At 39.9% G+C, this 21,629-nt stretch overlaps 1 protein-coding gene across 6 annotated transcripts in view; it reads left to right on the top strand.

Annotated features, from left to right (window-relative positions):
- The window catches only part of LCLAT1 (lysocardiolipin acyltransferase 1), a 223,294-nt gene that overhangs the window by 47,751 nt on the left and 153,914 nt on the right, over positions 1–21,629 (top strand). The window contains exons 1-2 of one of the 6 annotated variants that reach the window (XM_045010361.1): positions 13,250–13,312; positions 13,932–13,995. The exons of 1 other annotated variant lie outside the window; for it this stretch is intronic. Coding sequence is in view for 1 of the 5 variants with exons in the window: in XM_045010359.1 (XP_044866294.1) it covers positions 13,283–13,386 (104 nt within the window). In the remaining 4 variants the exon portion in view is untranslated. Of the gene's footprint in view, positions 1–13,248; positions 13,387–13,425; positions 13,448–13,931; positions 13,996–21,629 lie in introns of those variants that run through there. 4 more of the 6 variants (XM_045010362.1, XM_045010363.1, XM_045010359.1 and 1 more) reach the window with 4 other exon arrangements.

A 21,629-nucleotide genomic window follows, 5' to 3' on the forward strand; every position in this document is an offset into this window, starting at 1 on the left:
CAAGAATTAGATCCACCACAGCATTCAGTAAGATAGCCCAGAGGAATGGGAATTTTTATTTAAACAAGTGTGTGAGGCCCTTAAAACTAAATGAAACGGAGCAAAATGAAGATGCTAGTTCTTGTTACTCCTACTCTCTGTTTCTTGTTACTCCTACTCTCTGTGCCTTTCATGGTAGATTCCAGAAAGTAAAAATAATTGCTAGTCTTCTATCACATTACTGGTTGTCTTCTTTCCAGCACATTAACATTGTGAGCCATTGACTCTTTGGGCTTAGCTAAATTGACTATCAAGCATTAAAAGATGACGAGAGAGGCTTTGGGCTCTTGAGTAACTATGTCCTCTAATGGCCCTTCAGTATTCTTTTTAAAAAAAAACATATCAAAGTACTATCAGATCCTTCATCTTCACTAGCAAGACTTTGTGGTTTTGTCACTGGGTGGGTGAGTTATTTGACACACAGCTGATGGCAGTCCTTTTTTGTGGATCTGGATTGTTCAGTGACAGAGTGAATACTGCTTTAAAGGAAAATACGAGAATGACGGGATTAGTTACGTTATATGGATGACATGAATATCAGCATTATTGTAGTAAATAAACAAATGAGTCCCTCAGGAGTTTTAGCAGATCTTTTGTTTCACCAGAAATCACACGAATAGTAAAACTCACCAATAGCTTCAGTACTAAAGATATGTGATGTACTTTATCACTTATTTAACTTTTAGGTATCTATCTGATCTTTAAAATGCTTTTATGTAGTTGTTTTTCTGCTTTTAGTATTTGGTTCATATTTCAAGTCTTTCAGTAATAATTTGCCATACCTTTTATTTCTGCTTTTCTAGGTATTGGGTCTATTTATAAAATTACATTCCTGTAATTTTGCTTCAGGGCTTAAGATGACCCTCTCCCTAATGGAGCCTATGAGGAAACTATTCTGGGGGAAGGTTATCACAAAGCTGCCTACTTCAGGGTTTCATGTACCTTCGTCTGAAGCATTTGGTATTGGCCAGCGTCAGACTAGAGGAGTGGATGGACCACTGATCTGATCCACTAGTCAAGTTCCTATGTTTCATCCACAGGTCATTTCCTCTGGAGCACTTCTTCTTTCAACACGGCATAGGAGATCAAGGTCTTTTAGCTCTAGACATCATAGAGCCTCCTTCTCCATAACCAAGTTTTCTGTTAAGCACAGACAAGTTGGATTTTAATTTCAGGATCAGCCCTTTCATCAACCAGGGGAGTCTTCCAGATCCTCTTAGGGGAGGCAGCCCAGGAAAGAGTGCTTCAGATAATTCTAATCTCCCTCACTTCTCCAGAGTGAAACTCCGAAAACATAAACAGCATGGGCCAAAATAACGAAGGACGAATTGGGTATTGTCAATCCTTAAAAAAGTTTATTTAGTACAATTCTTCTCCTTCCTTTGCCCTGGGATAATTATATCAAACCTCAAAAAAAAAATCCACAAAAGAAAAAAAGTTTCTTCAGGCTCTAAATTATCTAATTTGGTTAGAGGCCATAATCCGTATCAGAAGGAACAAGAATTATCAAAAGTATACCAACCCTTCTGCAGTCCCAACAAATCCTGTAATCTTGAAGTGGTTCAACGAATACATTTGTTGCCAGAAGATCAGGATGGTAGCTACTTGGATCCTATTCTGTTTTATATAGGTGTTCATACTTCACACATCTGAATACCTTCCAGTAGTGCGTTGAACAATGTGACAACTCATCGGTCATGTGGTGTTTGCTCTCTTCTCTTCTCCCCAGAGGGAGAAGCATGTGGAGTGTCTTGTTTTGGTAGGTTTTTGTTTTTTGTGTTGGTTAAATATACCTGTTGCTATGTGTTTATATTAGAGAAAGCAGGGTCAAAGAAGTGCACCTTGCATTTGAAGCAGACAGTGGTAAAGTTTGTGATAGTCCTTAGTTCCTGGGGGAGTTCATTCCACAGTCTCAGACCAGCCCTGGAGAAAGTCCTGACTCCTGCACAGACGAGCTTCATTCTTATTGTTGAGAGTTCCATTGCGCCTGAGTGTGAAGTTGTTGACCACAGTCTTCATTCTTGAGCTTTAAATGGCCTTTTAGATATCTTGGGCCCAGGCATGGAGCACTTTGAATATAAGAACTGAGACCTTGAACTAAATCCTAAATTCGATGGGAAGGCAGTCTAGAGAGCAGAGGAAAGGTGTGACGTGCTATCTGTAGCCTCTGTTGCTAAGGAGACTTGTTGCAGTGTTTTTGTACTAATTGGACTTTCCTAAGTGCTGAAGGTTTCATGCCCAGGTATGTTGCACTACTGTAGTCCAGCCGAGGGGTGACAAAGTCATGTATAACTAAGTCCATGTTTTTGTCTGCCAGCATTGGACAGAGTTCCTACTCAACCCGAGGTGGTAGAAAGCATTACTAGCAGCTATTGCTATATGAGAGTTCAGCATTAGTGAGGAATCCAAGAGCACTGTTAAATTAGACTGAATTAGCCAATTGTGACTTCAGTTACATGGGCCTTTATAGAATCATATCATAGACTATTAGGGTTGGAAGAGACATCAAGAGGTCATCTAGTCCAATCCCCTGCTCAAAGCAGGACCAACACCAACTAAATCATCCCAGCCAAGGCTTTGTCAAGTTGGGCTTTAAAAACCTCTAAGGATGGAGATTCCACCACCTCCCTAGGTAACCCCTTCCAGTGCTTCACCATCCTCCTAGTGAAATAGTGTTTCCTAATATCCAACCTAGACCTCCCCCACTGCAACTTGAGACCATTGCTTCTTGTTCTGTCATCTGCCACCACTGAGAACAGCCTAGCTTCATCCTCTTTGGAACCCCTCCTCCCTTCAGGTAGTTGAAGGCTGCTATCAAATCCCCCCTCACTCTTCTCTTCTGCAGACTAAATAACCCCAATTCCCTCAGCTTCTCCTCGTAAGACGTGCCCCAGCCCTCTAATCATTTTCGTTGTCCTCTGCTGGACTCTCTCCAATTTGTCCACATTCCTTCTTTGGGGAGGGGAAACAAAACTGGACACACTACTCCAGGTGTGGCCTCACCAGAGCTGAATAGAGGGGAATAATCACTTCCCTCAATCTGCTGGCAATGCTCCTACTAATACAGCCCAATATGCCGTTGGCCTTCTTGGCAACGAGAGCACACTACTGACTCATATCCAGCTTCTTGTCCACTGTAATCCCCAGGTCCTTTTCTGCAGAACTGCTGCTTAGCCAGTCGGTCCCCAGCCTGTAGCGGTGCATGGGATTCGTCCTTCCTAAGTGCAGGACTCTGCACTTGTCCTTGTTGATCCTCATCAGATTTCTTTTGGCCCAATCCTCCAATTTGTCTAGGTCACTGTGGACCCTGTCCCTACCCTCCAGCATATCTACCTCTCCCCCCAGCTTAGTGTATGTGTGAATTTGCTGAGGGTGCAATTAATCCCATCATCCAGATCATTGATAAAGATGTTGAACAAAACCGGCCTCAGGACTGACTCCTGGGGCACTCTACTTGATACCGGCTGGCAACTAGACATCGAGCTGTTGCCTGTAGTTGGCTTTTGGCTAGATTCTCTGTGAGCTTGCTGAGGAATGTCAGGTTTGACACCTGGCCAATAGTTGGCTAAGTCTGAAGTCTCCAGGGTGAGTTTCTTTATGTAGGATGGCCTATTGCATGTTGGAAGGAGGAAGGGAAGATTCTAGCTCTGTATGAAGCATTGACTATTTTGGAAAGGAGTGGCATACGTTATTCATGGCTCTTTTACGAGCCAGGAAGGGCCTGAGATTGGATTCGCAACTCTTGGGTCGGGATTCCTTTAGAGTGTCCAGAACCTTTTGATGAGTGAATGTATTGAACTCTGGGACTACAGATAAGCTATAGTGTAGACACTGACATGATTAGGTCAACATAATCTGCCTTATGTCGACCTAACTGTGTAGATGGACCAGATGAACAGTCACAGTCTTATTAATTCACCTCATATAGAAGCTGTTCCATACCCCTATCATTTTTGTTACCATTCTCTGTCCTTTTTCTTACTCTGATATAGCTTTTTTTGAGATGTGACCAGAACTGCACACAGTATTCAAGATGTAAGCGTACTGTAGATTTATATAGTGGCATTATGATATTTTCTGTCTTACTAGCTATCCCTTTCTTAATAGTTCTCTAAAAACAGCTGCTCAATGAGCAACAGCAGTCAAAAATGTAAACAGAATGTTAGGAACGATCTGCAATTACTCCTAGATCTTTCTTGAATTTAATTTTAGTTAATTTTGAATGTATAGTTGGGATTATGTTTTCCCACGTGCATTATTTTACATTTATCAGGTTTGAATTTCATCTGCCATTTTGTTGCCGTCACTCAGTTTTGTGAGATTGCTTTTTAAGTCTTCACAGTCAGCTTTGGATTTGATTGTCTTAAGTAAGTTTGTATCATCTGCAAACTTTGCCACCTCACCACTTACCCTTTTTGCAAATCATTTATGAACATGTTGAACAGTACTGGTCCCAGTCCAGCTCCTTGGGTGACCCTACTATTTACCGCTTTCCATTGTGAAAACTGACTATTTATTTTTCCCCTTTGTTTCCTATCTTGTAACCTGTTACTGATCCAGGAGAGGACCATGCCTCTGATGCAGTGACTGCTTACTTTGCATGAGCCTTTGGTGGGGGGACCTTGTCAAAGGTTTTCTGAAAGTTCAAGTAAACTGTATCCACTGGACTACACTTGTCCACATCTTTGACACCCTCAAAGAATTCTAATAGATTGGTAAGGCATGATTTCTTTTTACAAAAGTCATGTTGACTCTTCCCCAATGTATTGTGTTCATCTGTGTGTCTGATAATTCTTTATCATAGTGTCAACCAATTTGTCTGGTACTGAAGTTAGGCTTACCAACCCGAAATTGCCAGGATTGCCTCTGGAGCCTTTTTAATAAATTGGTGTTTCATTAGCTATCCGCCAGTCATCTGGTACAAAGCCAGATTTAAGGGATAGGTTCAGAGCTAGGCATTATTTTACTCCCTTACTTTTTGATGGGGAGTCTGTTACTAACTGTGAGGAAGTCACTTCTATAGTCCCTGCTTGATGAGCCACATGTGGAAATGAAGCAACGAAAAATATCTTCTGCTACCTAAATACATACATGAATACACATATATGTAGTTACATGCACAAACTTCATTAAAAGAGCATCAATTTTACAAAGAAACACTCAAAAGTTAGGAAATAACAAAATTAAGGTTGCCTGTGCAACCTTAAATTGACCCCTTCGCTGTATAAATCTTTGATTAAATGATCACTTATTGCTACAGCTGTTTCCTTCCTTTCTCTGAAGTTATAAGCAACTGAAAATGATCTCTTAAAATGAAGTGTGTCGGATAACCTTAACTATAGGTGTCACTACCTGTGCCTCCTATAATGGTTTAGTGAAATCTCTGAACATTTCATTGCTTGTTTAATGTGCTTATTGTCTAGAGAAAGAGATGCACATCAGCAGAACGTCCATTTTTCCTAGCTGGGCATATCCATGTAATTAATAACCTAGTTTCCTCTAATTGAATAAATTACTAGAATCAAAACAAATCAGGCTATTGAAAGATTGTATTGGCTTAAGAAAATAAATCAAATGCTGAGGTCTACAATAAGACACAATTTGTCCCAGAAGAAGACTACTGAGAATGTGGAATTCTGCTTTGTTGCATTAACTCTCAGTTGTTATGTGGTAAGTAATCTACAAATGCTGAAAGGTAGTGGCAATTTTCTAGACTGTGACAATGCTGGCTGAGCGTCCTCTGTTTTAAATTAAGAGCGTTTTACCTATACTTGAATGAAAATCACTATCCAGCCAGTTAGGTTTCTTTTTAAAGCATTATTGGTTCTGCTTAAATGTAAAGTATAAATGTTCAGGCCTCTAACTAGCTCAGACTTTTTGTTTTGATGTGCTTGCTGTACATTCTACTGTTCAAGCAAAAATCCTATCTGAGAAAAAAAAAACTTCTGTTGCACTTGATTTTTACAATCTTGTTCATTGGCGCTATGGGGATGCTGAAGGTGGAAACCATGTATTTGGGTTGTTATTACTACTTCAGTTCAGGGGGTGTGGCAGCACCCTAGTTCCAGCATCTATGATCCTGTTTGTCTCTGAACATACAAGTACAGTAGCTGTAACTATTTGCCGAGAAGCCAACTTTTTGTAAATAAAATGCATCCTGCCTGGAGTGTGTCTAGCTAAATTAAACAAATGGAATTTCCCAGCTTGGCCAAGTGCTTTATAGTTCACGTCAGTGTTTACTCTGTGCATTTTAAATGACAAATACTCTAAAGTTAGATAATGCAGTTGCAACTGAATTAGGAAGAAGTTATGTTATGAATGTCACCATCATAGGACCTAACCACATCAGCCATACCATCAGGGATTCGTTCACCTGCACATCTACCAATGTGATATATGCCATCATCTGCCAGCAGTGCCCCTCTGCCATGTACATTGGCCAAACCAGACAGTCTCTATGCAAAAGAATTAATGGGCACAAATTGTAGCATTCAAAAAGCAGTAGGAGAACACTTCAGTCTCCCTGGACACTCAATAACAGACTTAAAAGTGGCAATTCTTCAACCAGAAAAACTTCAAAAACAGACTCTTATGTGAAACTGCAGACCTGGAAGTAATTTTCAAACTGGACACCATCAAATTAGGCCTGAAAAAAGACTGGGAGTGGATGGGTTGCTACAAAAAGTAAGTTTCCCTCTCCTGATACTCACACCTTCTTGTCAACTGCTGGAAATGGGCCACCTTGATTGCATTGGCCTCGTTAGCACTACATAAGTAATTTTCCCTCCCTTGATATTCACCCCTTCTTGTCAACTATTGAGAATAGGCCACTTCCACCTTAATTGAATTGGCTCATTAGCACTGACCCCCCACTTGGTAAGGCAACTCCCATCTTTTCATGTGCTAGAATATATATTCTGTTTACTGTATCTTTCACTCCATGCATCTGATGAAGTGGATTTTAGCCCACAAAAGCATATGCCCAAATAAATGTTTTAGTCTCTAAGGTGCCACAAGGACTTATCATTGTTTTTGTCATGACTGTGTTTCACGGTGAAGTGGAAGTAACTGATGTCTTATTGGACTCAAGATCCTCCACAGAAAGTCATGTAAAATATTGCCTTTTAATGAATTATCATATTAAAAATACCATTCTTGAGATAGCCAGTTTTGTGGTATTTAGGATACAAGATGAAATGTGTATGTGGAAAAGTACTTGGAGCTCTGACAGTGATTTGGGTGACCTCTTCAGGGATGTTGGGGGTAATGGATTATTTTCTGACAAGGACACAATGTGGAGTAGGATGCAGGAATGGGTGACTTGATTTTTAATTCTTCAGCCAATTTTCTTAAGTAATATTTGCTTTTGAAAAGTAGAACTGTTTAGCCAAATAAAGAATGTTGATAGTCTAGATGGTGCTTTTCAGAGATGGTTCTTGTGACTGCTGAGTTACTTAAAATGATAGGTCTGGAAAGCTTTTCGTAACAGCTTACCAAAAGTGACAGGTTCTGATATGGAATTCACTTGTTAAAGAATTAAAGGCTATCAGTATAATTAATGCCAATTGACATGGTTTTATAGAAAATAGGTCTTTCAAACAAACCTGATTTCATTCTTTGACTTTATAAGTGTGGTTGATGAAGGTGGCTGCGTAGGTGTAATATAGTTATATTTTTGCAAGGTGTTGCCTTAGTTCTGCGTACCATTCTGATTAAAAAATTAGTGTTGTACAGTATTAATAGAGAACATGTTAAATGGATTGAGACCTGAGTGACAGATCTCAAAGTAATTGTCAGTGGGGAATCATTGAATGGGGGTGTTTTCAGAGGGGTTCCACAGAGATCAGTACTAGGCCTAATGCTTTTCAGTCTTTTCATCAATAATCTTGAAGGAAATATAAAATCACTGCTGAGAAAATTTGCAGATTGACGGAGTGGTAAATAATGATGAGGACAATGCAGTCATACAGAGCAAGTTGGATTGCCTGGTAACCTGAGCCCATTCAAACAAAATGCCTTAGAATACAGCCAAATCAGAGTTTGATATCCAGGATCAAGCAATTCAGGCCATGTCTATAGAATGGGAAACTTGTATCCTGGACAGTAGCGTGACACTTTTTCAGGGTGCCCAGGACTGAGAATCACCCCGGCCTCCAGCGAGAGGAAGATTTGCTTGTGCTTAACTGAGTGCCAATGCCCTGATACCAGCAGTCTGTTAGCCACTCAGCCAATCTCCTCAGGTCTTTGCTAACCCTTACTTTGCCTTGCAGGCTAACCACAAATGCCTCCCAATCCCAGAGCCCTAAAAACATTCACCTGCAGTGTCCAGCCCGTCACCGGACACTCTCAAAAATTACCATGTAAGCTGTCCCCAAAGGACCAGTGCACACACCCACTTGTTTGCTTTAACTGAAGATCAACTCCAATATAACATAAACAATCTCATTGCTGTGATAATGAAAAGTTGAGGGGTTTTTTGTTTTTTTTTTAAATCCAAGGCTAAGGTAATAGGGATGGTGAATAAGGCTAAAAAAAGAAACACATAAAACAAAAGTATAACCCTCTTCTTAGAATTCAAAGTTACTTTAACAGGCTAAACCCTCATCTACAGTAGTTTCTCCCACCATGTCTGGGATCCCCCTTTCACTAAGGCAAAAGGGGCTGTCTTTTTTGCTTCTTCAATGAAGGATAAAGAGAGGTTGTTTTGCCTACTTCTTATATCCCCAGTGTTCATAGTTTTGTCCCCCAGAGTCATGACTTCCCATGTGGTTTATTCCCTGGTATGCTAGTTCCATGTTGCCTTCACATCCTCATGGTGATGCTGTGTGCAAATGGCCTTCCACTGTGTTTGCTTACAGTGCCATTTTTCTCATGAACCAAGGCAGACAGGTGAATATATATTCTTTGTCTGGTCAAAACCTTCTTGACAACCCTTCTTTGATTCAGACTTTAAAACATATTATCCAAATATATACACAACTCCTTAAATATCATCAGTACATACAGTACATACATCTTGCAACAATTATGAGGATCACGAACATAAAAGATCTTAGAGACTTCACTTGACCCTCTTTGGAGAAATACTGTGACAGCAATGTGTTGAATGTAGTGAGTTTGTCAGGCTTGTCAGGAGTTACTGTTACAGAATAGTGAACCCTTTGCCAGTTGACGTCAGTGGGCCTCTATATCACAAGCAATAACTGTGGGAAGGATTTAGGAGTCATAGTGGATAGGCAACTGACCTTGAACTCCCAGTGTGTTCATGTAGCAAAAAGAGCTAATGTGATCCTTGGATGTATAAACAAGGGAGTGGTGAGTAGGAGTAAGGAGTTCATTTTGTATTTGTATACAGCATTAGTGAGACTGATCCTAGCATACGGTGTTCAGTTCTGATATCAATGTTTAAAAAAGGATGTTGAAAAAATGGAGAGGGCGCAGAAGAGAGCAATGAAAATGATTCGAGGGCTGGAGAAAATCCCTCACAGTGATCAGAAAGAATATTAAGAGGTGATTTGCTTAGAGTATGAATACCTTGTTGGGTGGTAATACTGGGATTTAATGAGCTCTTTGATTTAGCACAGAACAGGATAGCAAGAACCAAAGGCTGGAAGTGAAGCCTGACAAAATCAAGTTAGAAACTAGGCACAATTTTTTAACTGCAAGGTTGATTAACCCTTGCAACAAATTACCAAAGGAAGTAGTGGATTTTCTATCTCTCTAATTCCAGATCATGACTGGATGCCTTTTCTGGAATTTATGCTTCAGTCAAACACACATTCTTGGACTCAATATAGAGGTATGTAGGTAAAATTTAATGGCCTGTGTTATGTACAGATCATCAAATCAGATGATCTAAAGGTCCCTTTTGACCTCAAACTCTGAATTTGCTTGTAAGTGAAGCTTAGGTGGATGTTCTAAATACATAATTGTATATGTATGGCTAGGAACTGGATGATTCTGGAGATTGCTCTACAGTCAGGAAGATGCCTTTCACCATCAGGTTACTGATTCTAATGGAGACTTGATCAATAGTAACCAAAACTTTACATCCTGTAAAAACTGCCAGTTAGAAATTGAAGGCAGAATGCAGAGGTTTTCTTCATATACATCTATTAAGTAACTAGGAATGCCTTTTTTAAAAAGAGTGCTAGGAGTGCAAATAAGGATCATCAATAGTCTCTCAATATCAGTTATATAAACTGAAAATATTTTTTCTTATGGTCTATATATATTAAGGTTGGTCTTTTCACTTTGCGTTTTTGCAAGTAGTATGGGAAGGAGTAGGCCCATGTCAACTGAATTATAATAAATAACTAGAATTATAACATTTTCCAAATCTTTTCAGGCAGTCATGTCATATTAACATAAATTAAGGGAGGCGAAGGATGTTCTTGTTTGTGAAAGAAGAGAACTAGGCATCCACCCACAAATCCACACTAAATTTAAAGAATATTGGGCTGGAAGGAATTCAGAGTACTGTTTTTTCCAAAAAATATCTCATTTTGGAAACCAGTTATTGCATTAAGTTTTCTGTTGTGACTCTCTACACTTTCCATCGAAATATAAAACCAACGAGACCATGAAGATTCTTATTGGCATTTCTTATAAATCCTTTTCATGTCAGTAATTATTCTGATAACTCAGATCACAAAAATTAACCTATTTTTCATGTTATTGAGACTATTGGAAACCCCAATTATTTTTCTTAAACTGTCTTTATGGCAGTGCTTCACAGTGTGTAGGTGTATGGTAACAGTAACTACATTTGTCTTAAGGGGAAACCTTTAAACAATAACAGGAAACCCTGTTAGGGTACCCTTTTCAAACAGATGGGACTTGTACGATATCACTTACATAATGGCATTTTCCATTTGAAAAGGTTTTGTTCTAACGTAGGTGGGATGGTTAGGGAAACCCTGACATGAACATCAATTCAACTTTTCCTATTGCGAATGCAGACTTTTACTCAGTCTAAAATATTAACCAGCATGGATTTCAGGTCTCCGAAGCTTTAGACAGGTGAAGTTTATGGAGTGGTAGTATAAAAAAGGTGAAATATTTTCAAATCACCAAATTGCAATATGGACGTGCTGAATTCATATGCTAGGTGACTAACTATAAAGCTGTTCCTGCCAGTTCAATAATGACTCCTATGGCTGATGATTAGTTATAGTTCAAAAGTTACCTGCTAAGGGAGATAAATGTTTGTTGCCTTATAATGAATAAAGATGACAGGCATTGTTTTTAATTATTTTTTCTGCTTAGGATTTTTATATTAAAAATTTGAATCTTGTCTACTCCAGAAGAATCTGTAGACAACTCTTGACACCTGGTAGGATTATGGCAATGTGTGTACCAATAAAAGTGAAACCTGATTGAGGATTAAATAAATTTAAGACTCTCTAAACTCACTGGTTTTTGTTAACATCTATTTAACATAAAACTTTTGGAGAAGAAGCTGTTTCTTACATGGGCATGTAGTGGTCTGGACATTACTCATGATTCACAGCTGTTTATTCCATATGTATAACCCTTTCTTCCTTGCAATTCACACTCCCCTTGTGAGACCAACATTTCATGATAAGAAAACCACTACTTAAAAATTAACACCACTGTCTTTTCAATTAAGGGTTGAGACAGCTGTTTGTACAAGGAGTTATTCAATTCTTTGAAACAAAAAATGGGAAGACCAGAACTGACATTTTTAAAAGATAAAACAAACTTTAAGAGTTCTTAAAAAATACCTACTGTAATGTCACTTTTTCTTTGCATTAGACTTAATTTGAATTACTTATTAGAATTTGTGACAATGAGCAATTCTTAATATATACACACAATTTTGTTCTATTTGTTTTCTGCAAAGAATTGGAGAGGAAGTTTCTTTTCACACAAACAAACTTTTATAGAAAAAAAGAGCACGATCCTATTAACAGTTCAAATATATTAATCTTTTGCCAGAGCTTTGCTTGGTTTTTGGGACATTTTTCTTTTATATAGTTGCTTTTCTTAACACTGTTTGCACTTTCTCCATGTCAAGTTGTTATCTGGATGCCTCAGAATCTTTTGCATTCGCTCTTGAATATAGAATCCCATTGGCCCTTACCTGCCTGAAAAAGTTTTAAGATGATGTTCTCGGTTTATTTACAAGTTAACACGTTCAAGTTTGGGGTGGTCTTGCTGAGCTGGTACTGTCTTCTATCTGCATTGTTGCTGCTGTAATTTAGTCTCTATTTCTCTACTCCACACTTTCAGAGGGTTTTAACGGGGGTATAATATTTTCAGAAAGTTATACACAGGGCATGAGCAATTACCAGTCAGGTTTAAGAATTTTGGTATCTTGTAAGGATTTCTTTTTACTCCCTTACTTTGTCTCCTTAAAAGATAGGAATCAATCGTAGGCAAGTGATCTTCAACCACTTGGGCTGCTGTCTTGGATCCAACACATTGTGTAAACTATGCCTGTAAAGGCTTTTTAAAAAAAAATAAACCATCTAGCTTTGGTTTTCTGCAGCCATGTTTTACAGGCTTCTATACCCCAGTGCCCTCTGTTTACACTGTGAGCTTTCCCTGCAGCTGCTTTGTATCAGACCGCAGGAAGTGTGATGAAGCCTGAGGTAGGGTCTGGGTTTTTTTGTTAACTTTAAGAGTGAATACTATGTGTATGCTGTCAGTATGTTCAAAAGGCTGAAGCTTGGTTTTGACCATTTTTAAATTATGGATGTGCTTGTAATCAGCTCTATAGTTAAGGTTGGGTTCAGTTTTTTACTTAAAGCTGGGACAGAACCTTCTGTGTTGTAGGAAGAATCTTCCTCAAATTTGCAGCATGTAATTGATAAGCAACTATTCATTTTCTTCTTATTAAGTAATTGTGCTAATTAGTTTGTTAAAATTTTCTTAAAGGGCTCAATTTTAATTTTAAGAAATTACTCTTTTGAGCCTCATGGTCTTTTGGGCCCTTCAAACTAACACTTCTTACTAATTCTTCAATAATACTTCCCTATAACTAGAATTCAGTGGAAACTCTGGGAATAGGCATGTTTTTTTGGGGGAAAAAAAAGCGGCAGAACTTTTTGCTTAATAATTAACAGTGGTGATTTATAACTTCTCAGGGCCAGTTCAGAACCTCACATCATTAAATAGTATTGTGACATCAGAGGTAATTCAGCCAATTGCTGGCATTCCTCTCCAGTTAACTTACATGCTGCAATTCTGTTGGGTGGTGAAGTGATTCTGTGAAGCGATGGGACTGAAAGATCAAGAGTTCTCATTGGTAGATAACATGATAAACTCAAAGATAAACTTGGAAATTGGTCTACAAAACCACCACACTGTGTATCAGTTAAGGTTGGTCTCTATATAACATACCTAACATAAAACCACAAAAGCAAGGAAATGAACAATTAAGGTACCATTTACTGCTTTTCTTTACTACCCAGAGAAAGACTTCAGTAGCACAATCAGCATACACCACACATTGCAACCTTAAATCTGCCTCTGTGGGATGAGGGGAAGGAGGTGGACAGAAAGGAATATGGGGACTTGGGTACTGAAAGTCTGGGATCCTCACAGGAACAAAGTCAGTAGTGTGATGTGTTGGGCTGTGTAGTGGATTTGACATTAGTGAAGTCTTTTTCGGTGGAAGGGTAGTGTGTATGTGCTGTTAGATGTCTCAATTGTTCATGTACTTCCTTTTTATGGGGGTAGGCATGTTATGTTTAGAACAGCCTTAACCAATCACAGCCTCCTTAATATTTTAGGAATCACTGAAAAATACCATTTCAGTTTAGTTTAAAAAAAAATCCAAACAAGCCTCTTGCATAGTTTAAATCAATTGTCAAAATTGCCCACTTAAAACTGATACAGTTATAATTGCTTGTGATCCCATTTAGTTATTTTACTGAAGATACTGTCGGTTTTAATCTTGTATCCTCCAGAGCACTAATTTTATCTTGTGTAAGTATCTAAGTGCATTGTATTTCAAAGATTAATTAAAATCGTTGTAGGTAAGGATGAGTGAAAATGAGGTTAGCTGAGGATCTAATCTTTTTCTTACTTGATGAGTATCAGTGACATATTTTGGAGAACATTGTATCCATGATGAATTTTTTTTTTCACTAGTTGTAAATCTTAAATGTTGTTGGAAACCCTGTGCATACCAGTATTTCACTTCTGCTCAATTTATCTTCAAATATCTTTCTCGTCATATCACTCTTTATTCCTTTACAACCAATTCCAACACTTCTTTCCCTCATCTAATTCATTGAAAGTAGGGTGAAGAACATGGTGATTTTTTTGTTGTTCATCTGTGCCTCAGTCACTGTAAATAAAGCTTCTGGACTGTTAATTGAGGTCAGGCAGATTGTGTAAAAGAGCACATTGTGCTGCTTAATGTAACTGTGACCCAATGCCTTTCTATCACTTTATCTTTTCCTTTTGGCATTGAGATGTTCCATTAATTCTGCTTTGTGCAAACTCCATCACTTCCTTCCCTCTTTGTTAACATGTGGCAACAGCAGGAACAAATGGAAGCAATGATTTGTGGGGCAGAAAGTGGTGTTAAGTTGTTGAGTGCCAAATAATTTTAAATAACAAAAATTACTAAGTATACAGTCCAGAGAAACAAAACCAAACAAGCATTTAAACAGTGGTTACTTCCACCGCAATCCCTTCTGTGTATCTTTGTGGAGAGCTTTCGACAGCTTACACTGCAAGAGAGGGTCTACTGGGTGTGGCAACTCTTCTCAAGGCAAGTTGAGACCAAAGTCTATTAAACCCCAAATGGGTAGTGACTCCTGTCTTAGTGTAACATAGACAACTGAAACAGTTTATAAATGGACTAAGGAATTTTATTTAGGGGTTGGTGACTCCTGTCTGGTTTATCATGGATAACCTAAACAGTTTATCAATGGGCAGAGGTAAGTGATTTTAACTAGGTTCTATGAAACCAAAGAAACATTTACAGTACTTCAGTTAAAAAAAAAAAAAGCCACTCAAGGCACAGTCTTGAGACTGTCACATTAATTAATATTCAATCTTAAATTCACGTTAAATCTTGCTGTTCCTCTCTGTTTATCAAGGTTAGCTTATGTCTCCTCTCCAGGAGTAAATGGTCTAAACAGTTTGGTGTTTGAGGAGAAGCTGTTGGTGTCTTTTAACTAGAATAGCTATTCCATATCACATTAAAATTATTAGAAGAAATATGTAAATCTGAATCCCTTGGTAGTGCTTTTGCAAGCACCATCTCACCAGTGATGGTGAAGTCTCTGGGATGCTGTGTTGCAGAAATCGTGCAAAACTGGAAGTTTTCTGCTGCTTGGGATGATGGGTGGTGGCTTTTGATTCTTCTTAGCTGTCTTGCTTGCTGCTGCTGCTTACTTGCTTCTACAGATAATCATCGTGAATGTAATAAGGCATAAGAGAGTTAAGGTATGTAGGAGTGCATATGGGTAGGAGAGGGGAGAGTGTGTGTGTCAGTTCACGGGAATTTATAATTTCTGTAGTCTCACTGAAGGTGGAAGGCATACCTCTTTCAAATATCAGCTGGAGTTAGCTATCAGCTGCTTCACATTTCATTATCTCAACACCTTCACCTTCATGGCATAGTCATAGTGGCATCTGTCACAGTTACCAGACTAACTGCACTGCTGAGCCCTCCTGGATTGTGAGAGCACTCCTTCCATGTCTAAAGCCTTGAGCTGTCACCTTCTTTCTAAGTGGAGCCATGTGATTCTCCCACTTTCAGAACAGGCTTTGAGCTGCAGTCTCAAGATACTAACTGTGATTGTGTCAGCAGGTCCAAGTTATGTTCAGTACTTGCAGTTCTGTTCTATTTGGGAGTGGTTAACAGTGACCAGACAGCCTTCTTAAAGCAAACTATTTTATTTAGTGCCAAAGTGTTTAAAAGAAAAATACCTTTAAAAACAATAAGCATATATACATGTCTGGCTCACCAGTTGTCTACCTGTCTTGCACATGACAAGTGGCTGTCTTGGGCTCCAGGGTGGTCTCCATTGTGGTGGTGGGATCTCTGCCAAGTTGGGCATGCAGCACTTTGTAAAAGTGGCAGGTCTGCACTTCACCCCCTATTTGACTGTTTTCCTGCCTGGCCTTCTAGTATGCTTGTCTCAGTTCCTTTGCTTTCACACGCCACTGCTGCTGATCCCGGTCATGTCCCATCTCCTGCATCCCCGATGCAGTCTGCTCATAGAGGTCCACATTTCTGCAGCTGTTGTGTAGCTGTGCCTTCACAGCCTTTTCTCCCACAAGTCCAGTGTCTCAAATAGCATTATGTCACTGCATGCTACGGAACTTAGTGTGCGGCCGGCTAGAGCGCTGTGCATTCACATACTGGCTTGCCACACATTAAGTCTCTGGACAAAGTCTTAGAGGCATAGGACAAAATTTCACCCTTTACTGCTGCACATTTAGTTAACAAGTATTAGTACTAGTTAAAAATGCCAGATCCGTACATCCTCTTTGCCATTTTCTTTTTGGCCTTGTCCACCTGACAAACAAACACAATCCAAAACAAACCAATAACTCCCCCTGGGTTTATGTGGCTCAGTATTTAGACCACATGCAAAGAAGCCATCACAGTTTTTTATGAGAATGAGCCAATAGTGAGTTTCCTTCAGAAGTTTTGCCTTTGCTTCTGTGGCTGCCAGGTAACAAATCTATCATTTCTAATGACAGAGCAGTCAACTCTTAAGCATAAATGATCATCAGGAAAATATTGCAGTTTATGTGTCTTTTGAAATTATTTTATATTGGAACAAGTTGTAGTTTCAATGTATCATGCATTTTAGCTTAATTTTTTAGCTTTATTCCTAATAGCTGGCAGCAACCTGCCAAATTTCAAGTCCCTGCTCCAAAGCATAGAGCTTCTCGATGCAACAGTTGTAAGAATTTTCTTTTTGGCAAAATGATTTCTTTCCCTCTGATACTGTTTTTGGAAATAGGTGTCTGGCTCTGGCTTTGTTTCATCTGACATGGAAAATTTCAGTCTGAACAGTGTGTTTGACAAAGCAACTAAAAATAAGGTCTTATAATGGAAAGTGTTAATTAAGGTGGCCTGCAGGAAGCACTTCCACCTGTAGCAACATGCTCAGTCAGAGTGACCTGTGAGATCAGTGAAGATGCCTTTAGTTAGCTTTTCTATTCAATCTCTACATTTTACTTGACATTGGAAACCATTCAAGCCCTGATCCTGCAAGTGGCTCTACATTGACTTCATTGAGGCTCAGTGCCAGGACAGAGGTTTCCCCATAGAGATCTATTTGCAAAATTGGGGCTCAGTTGCTGTTGTTACATGGTAAGTTAATAGGTAGTGGGAACTTAAGCAGGTGTCAACAGAAAAGACCAACCCAATGGGCTTGCTTAACAGTAATTCTTGTAAGTGTTCTTCTTATAATCCCTCCCCAAATGGCTTAAAAAATAAGTAAATGAGAGCTGGTTGGGTTTACAAAGGTGGGCTCTAGTGTGACCAGTCTAAATCCCCAAATTATTTATTTATTAAAACACATACATTAAAAAGGAAAAAGGTCATTTTGGGTGCTTGTTAATGATCTTGAATTTTTGTATGGCAGAAGGGGCAAGGCTAGTTACCCAAATTCCATTGAAAGTCATTTTAAGTAGGTTGCCTTACTCCCATTTGTGCCTTCAAAAATCTTGCCTTCCATTTTCATGACTTGTAGGCTAAGTGATAGCACTCGTAGTAAAATTTCCCATGACACAATTACGGCCCCAGTGATGGTTGGTGGCTTTCATAGCCTGTTACACTGGGTGAACGATGCTCAGACTCTGGGCTTCATTTTCTCCAATTCTCTTGTGTTAATAATGCTGAGTGTAGAATACTGATCAAAACTGGCTTCAAAACTTCTATCACCCTATTGACCTTCTGCTTAGCAAAGCTATTAAAAATAAAGTAATTCCTCATGGATGTACTATTACAAAAAGGGGAGAAATGCAAGTTATGGTTTCACAAGCTGCCAGCCAGACATTCAAAATGGTCGAACATAGCAAAGGCATTAGAATCTTGGAAACTCAAAACCTTAAATCAACCTTAAGGAATGTGTGTTGGCACAGATGCAATGTATGTAAGGGAGAGATTAAGAGCCTTTACTGTTTTTGGGGACATTGGTTCAATTCCTAGTGCCAAAGGTCAAAACTGATGTACTGAGCATTAAATTTAAATCTTTGCCTTGGACTAACTATGCTTTAGGGCTTCTTTGTCTGCATGTTTAGCAATGAAATCCTCATTCTGGGGGAACAGATAATGGTGAAACTGCCACTTTTAATGCCATTGTTAGGAATAGCTGTGAACTGAGGCTCTAAAGGTACTATGGTAGAGGGAAGAACTGCCTATTCTAATAGCTCTTTCAAAAATGTCTCCCATTAAAGATGATAGCTTTCTTTGACAGGGTAACAAGCCTTGTGGATAGCGGGGAAGCGGTAGACATGGTATATCTATCTTGACTTTAGTAAAGCTTTTTGATCCTGTCTTGCATGACCTTCTCAGAAACAAACTAGGGGAATGCAACCTAGATGGAGCTACTGTAAGGTGGGTACAAAACTGGTTGGAAAACCATTCCCAGGGAGTAGTTATCAGTCATGCTGGAAGGACATAACGAGTGGGGTCCCGCAGGGATCAGTTCTGGGTCCGGTTCTGTTCAATATCTTCATCAATGATTTAGATAATGGCACAGAGAGTACACTTACTTGGGGACGATACTAAGCTGGAAGGAGTTGCAAGTGCTTTGGAGGATAGGATTAAAATTCAAAATGATCTGGACAAACTGGAGAAATGGTCTGAAGTAAACAGGATGAAATTCAATAAGGACAAATGCAAAGTACTCCACTTAGGAAGGAACAATCAGTTACACATATATAAAATGGGAAATGACTGCCTAGAAAGGAGTACTCCGGAAAGGGATCTGGGGGGTCATAGTGGACCACAAGCTAAATATGAGTTACCAGTGTAACTGTTGCCAAAAAAAAAAAAAAAGAGGCAAACTTAATTTTGGGATGTATTAGCAGGAGTGTTGTAAGCAAGACATGGAAAGTAATTCTTCCGCTCTACTCTGTGTCGAACATAGCTGGAGTGTTGTGTCAACTGGAGTGTTGTGTCCAGTTCTGAGTATCACATTTCAGGAAGGATGTGAACAAACTGGACAAAGTCCAGAGAAGAGCAACAAAAATGATTAAAGGCTTAGAAAACATGACCTGTGAGGGAAGATTGAAAAAATTAGGTTTGTTTAGTCTGGAAGAGAAGATTGAGCGGGGACACAACCTTTTACATACATGAAAACTGTTGTTACAAGGAGGTGGGAGGTAGATTGTTCTCATTAACCTCTGAGGATAGGACAAGAAGCAATGGGCTTAAATTGCAACAAGGGAGGTTTAGGTTGGACATTAGGAAAAACTTCCTAACTGTCAGGGTAGTTAAGCACTGGAATAAATTACCCAGGGAGGTTGTGGAATCTCCATCATTGGAGATTTTTTTAAGAGCAGGTTAGACAAACTCCTGTCAGGAATGGTCTGATAATACTTAGTCCTGCCATGAGTGCAGAGGACTGGATTGGATGCCCGTTCAAGGTCCCTTCCCATCCTTTGAGTCTGTGAGTCTGTCAGTGTTCCATTATTCATCAGTTTTAATCTTCTGAATTACTGTAAATTCTTGAACTTTGTCAGCTTTTTTTGTTGTAGAATAACACTGTTGGCAAGCTAGGAGAAAAACTTAATGCCTTGGTATGACATAGGATATGATTTTCAAAAGCTTCATTCTGATTGGGACTTTTTGCTTTAATGGCTATAATTTGGGGTCTTGGGATCTCATCACTGTACAAAATAAAAGCCCGTCTGTGCGAACTAGTTTGTTTCCTTTTACTTCTAATATCCATGTATTATGATTATTTTGAAACAGACTCTAGCTATCTAGGGGGCAAAAGCTGTAAAACCCTCTTTCAGTTTAAGTATAACTTAGATTTACGTTAAGGGCTTATTCATCTGAGGAAGAGTGACTTGCTTTTGGTAACTGTCAGTTATAAGTAGCTTTTTCCTCCTGTAGATTGGACCTAGCTTTGAGCCTTAGATCTTCTATTATCTACATCATAAAACTTCAGAAAGTGCCCTCATTCTTTGTGTGCCTGTAGGTTATTTAGAGGTCACCCAGAACTGACATTTAATAAACATTGAGCTTTTTTGACTGTTTCCAACCTTAAAAATAAACACACCTTGAGGTTAGTACAGTAGCTATTTTTGATGTGGTTAAACCTCCTATCCTTGATACATGGGCAGCCAGGGGGCTCTTGCTTCTTAATGCTGTAAAAATGAAAGCTCAAAAGGCCATAGTAACTTACAGCAGAGACTATGTAGAGTAAGTTTGTATTTCAAATGCTGTGAAACGGATACTTGGAATTGTTCATGTATGATTCTGTCGAACTTAGGCAGTTTTATGTAGCAAAAGTTACAATTGTATGATTAGTTTTTCTTCCTTTGGCATTTCTGCCTATTGCTGGTCAACTGCAGATTGTACTGCATTTTGTGAATTTATTTAAGAATAAAACCAGGCTTCTTTCCATAATGTATTCTCACCATAGGGTTGCCAACTTTCTAACTGCATAAAACCAAATACCCTTGCCCCGCCCCTGTTCCCAGGCAGGCTCCAGGGTGGGGCCAGAAATGATGGGTGCAGGGAGGGGGCTCTGGGCTGGGGAAGGGGGTTGGGCTGCAGGAAGGGGTGAGGGGTCCAGCTGGGAGTGCAAGCTCTGGAGTGGGGCCAGGGATGATGGGTTTGGGGTGCAGGAGGGAGTGCAGGCTCCAGGAGGGAGTTTGGGTGTGGGAGGAGGCTCAGGGCTGGGGCAGGGAGTTGGGGTGTGGGCTCTGGGAGGGAGTTAGGGTGCAGGAGGAGGTTCCAACCTGGGGCAGAGGGTTGGGGTGCAGGAGGGGGTTCGGGGTGCGGGCTCCCATTCGGCAGCATAGCGGAGCTAAGGCAGGCTACCTGGCTCCACCCAGCTTCCGGAAGCGGCAGCATGTCCCTGGCCCTGCTCTGGCTCCTAGGTGCAGGGTCAGGGGACTCTGTGCGCTGCCCACGCCTGCAGGCACCGCCCCTGCAGTGCCCATTGGCTGCAGTTCCTGGCCAATGGAAGCTGTGGAGCTGGCACTCAGGGTGGGGTCAGTGTGCGGAGCCTTTATGGCCACCCCTGCGCTTAGGAGCCACAGGGACATGCTGGCTGCTTCAGGGAGCCGCGTGGAGGCAGGAAGCCTGCCATAGTCCCGCTTTGCCAACTGGACTTTTAGCAGCCCGGTCAGCAGTGCTGACTGGAACCGCCAGGGTTCTTTTCCAACCGGGCATTCTGGTCAAAAACCGGATGCCTGGCAACCCTAATTCGCCACCTGACACCCTCTTCTAAGCATTTCTAAATACCTTACCTTTTGCTCTCATGAAGTCTTTATTAGTCTAATGACTACTCAGAGAAAGGTTTTGAAGAGTAAAGGCAAACGAGTGAAAAAACATTGTACCAATTTGTTCTTTTCCTAACTGAATTACCTACTTAATAACATCTAATGGCTAAATTGCAAAGAGGGTC

This window comes from Mauremys mutica, chromosome 3, assembly GCF_020497125.1.
Source record: "Mauremys mutica isolate MM-2020 ecotype Southern chromosome 3, ASM2049712v1, whole genome shotgun sequence".
NCBI lineage: Eukaryota > Metazoa > Chordata > Testudines > Geoemydidae > Mauremys > Mauremys mutica.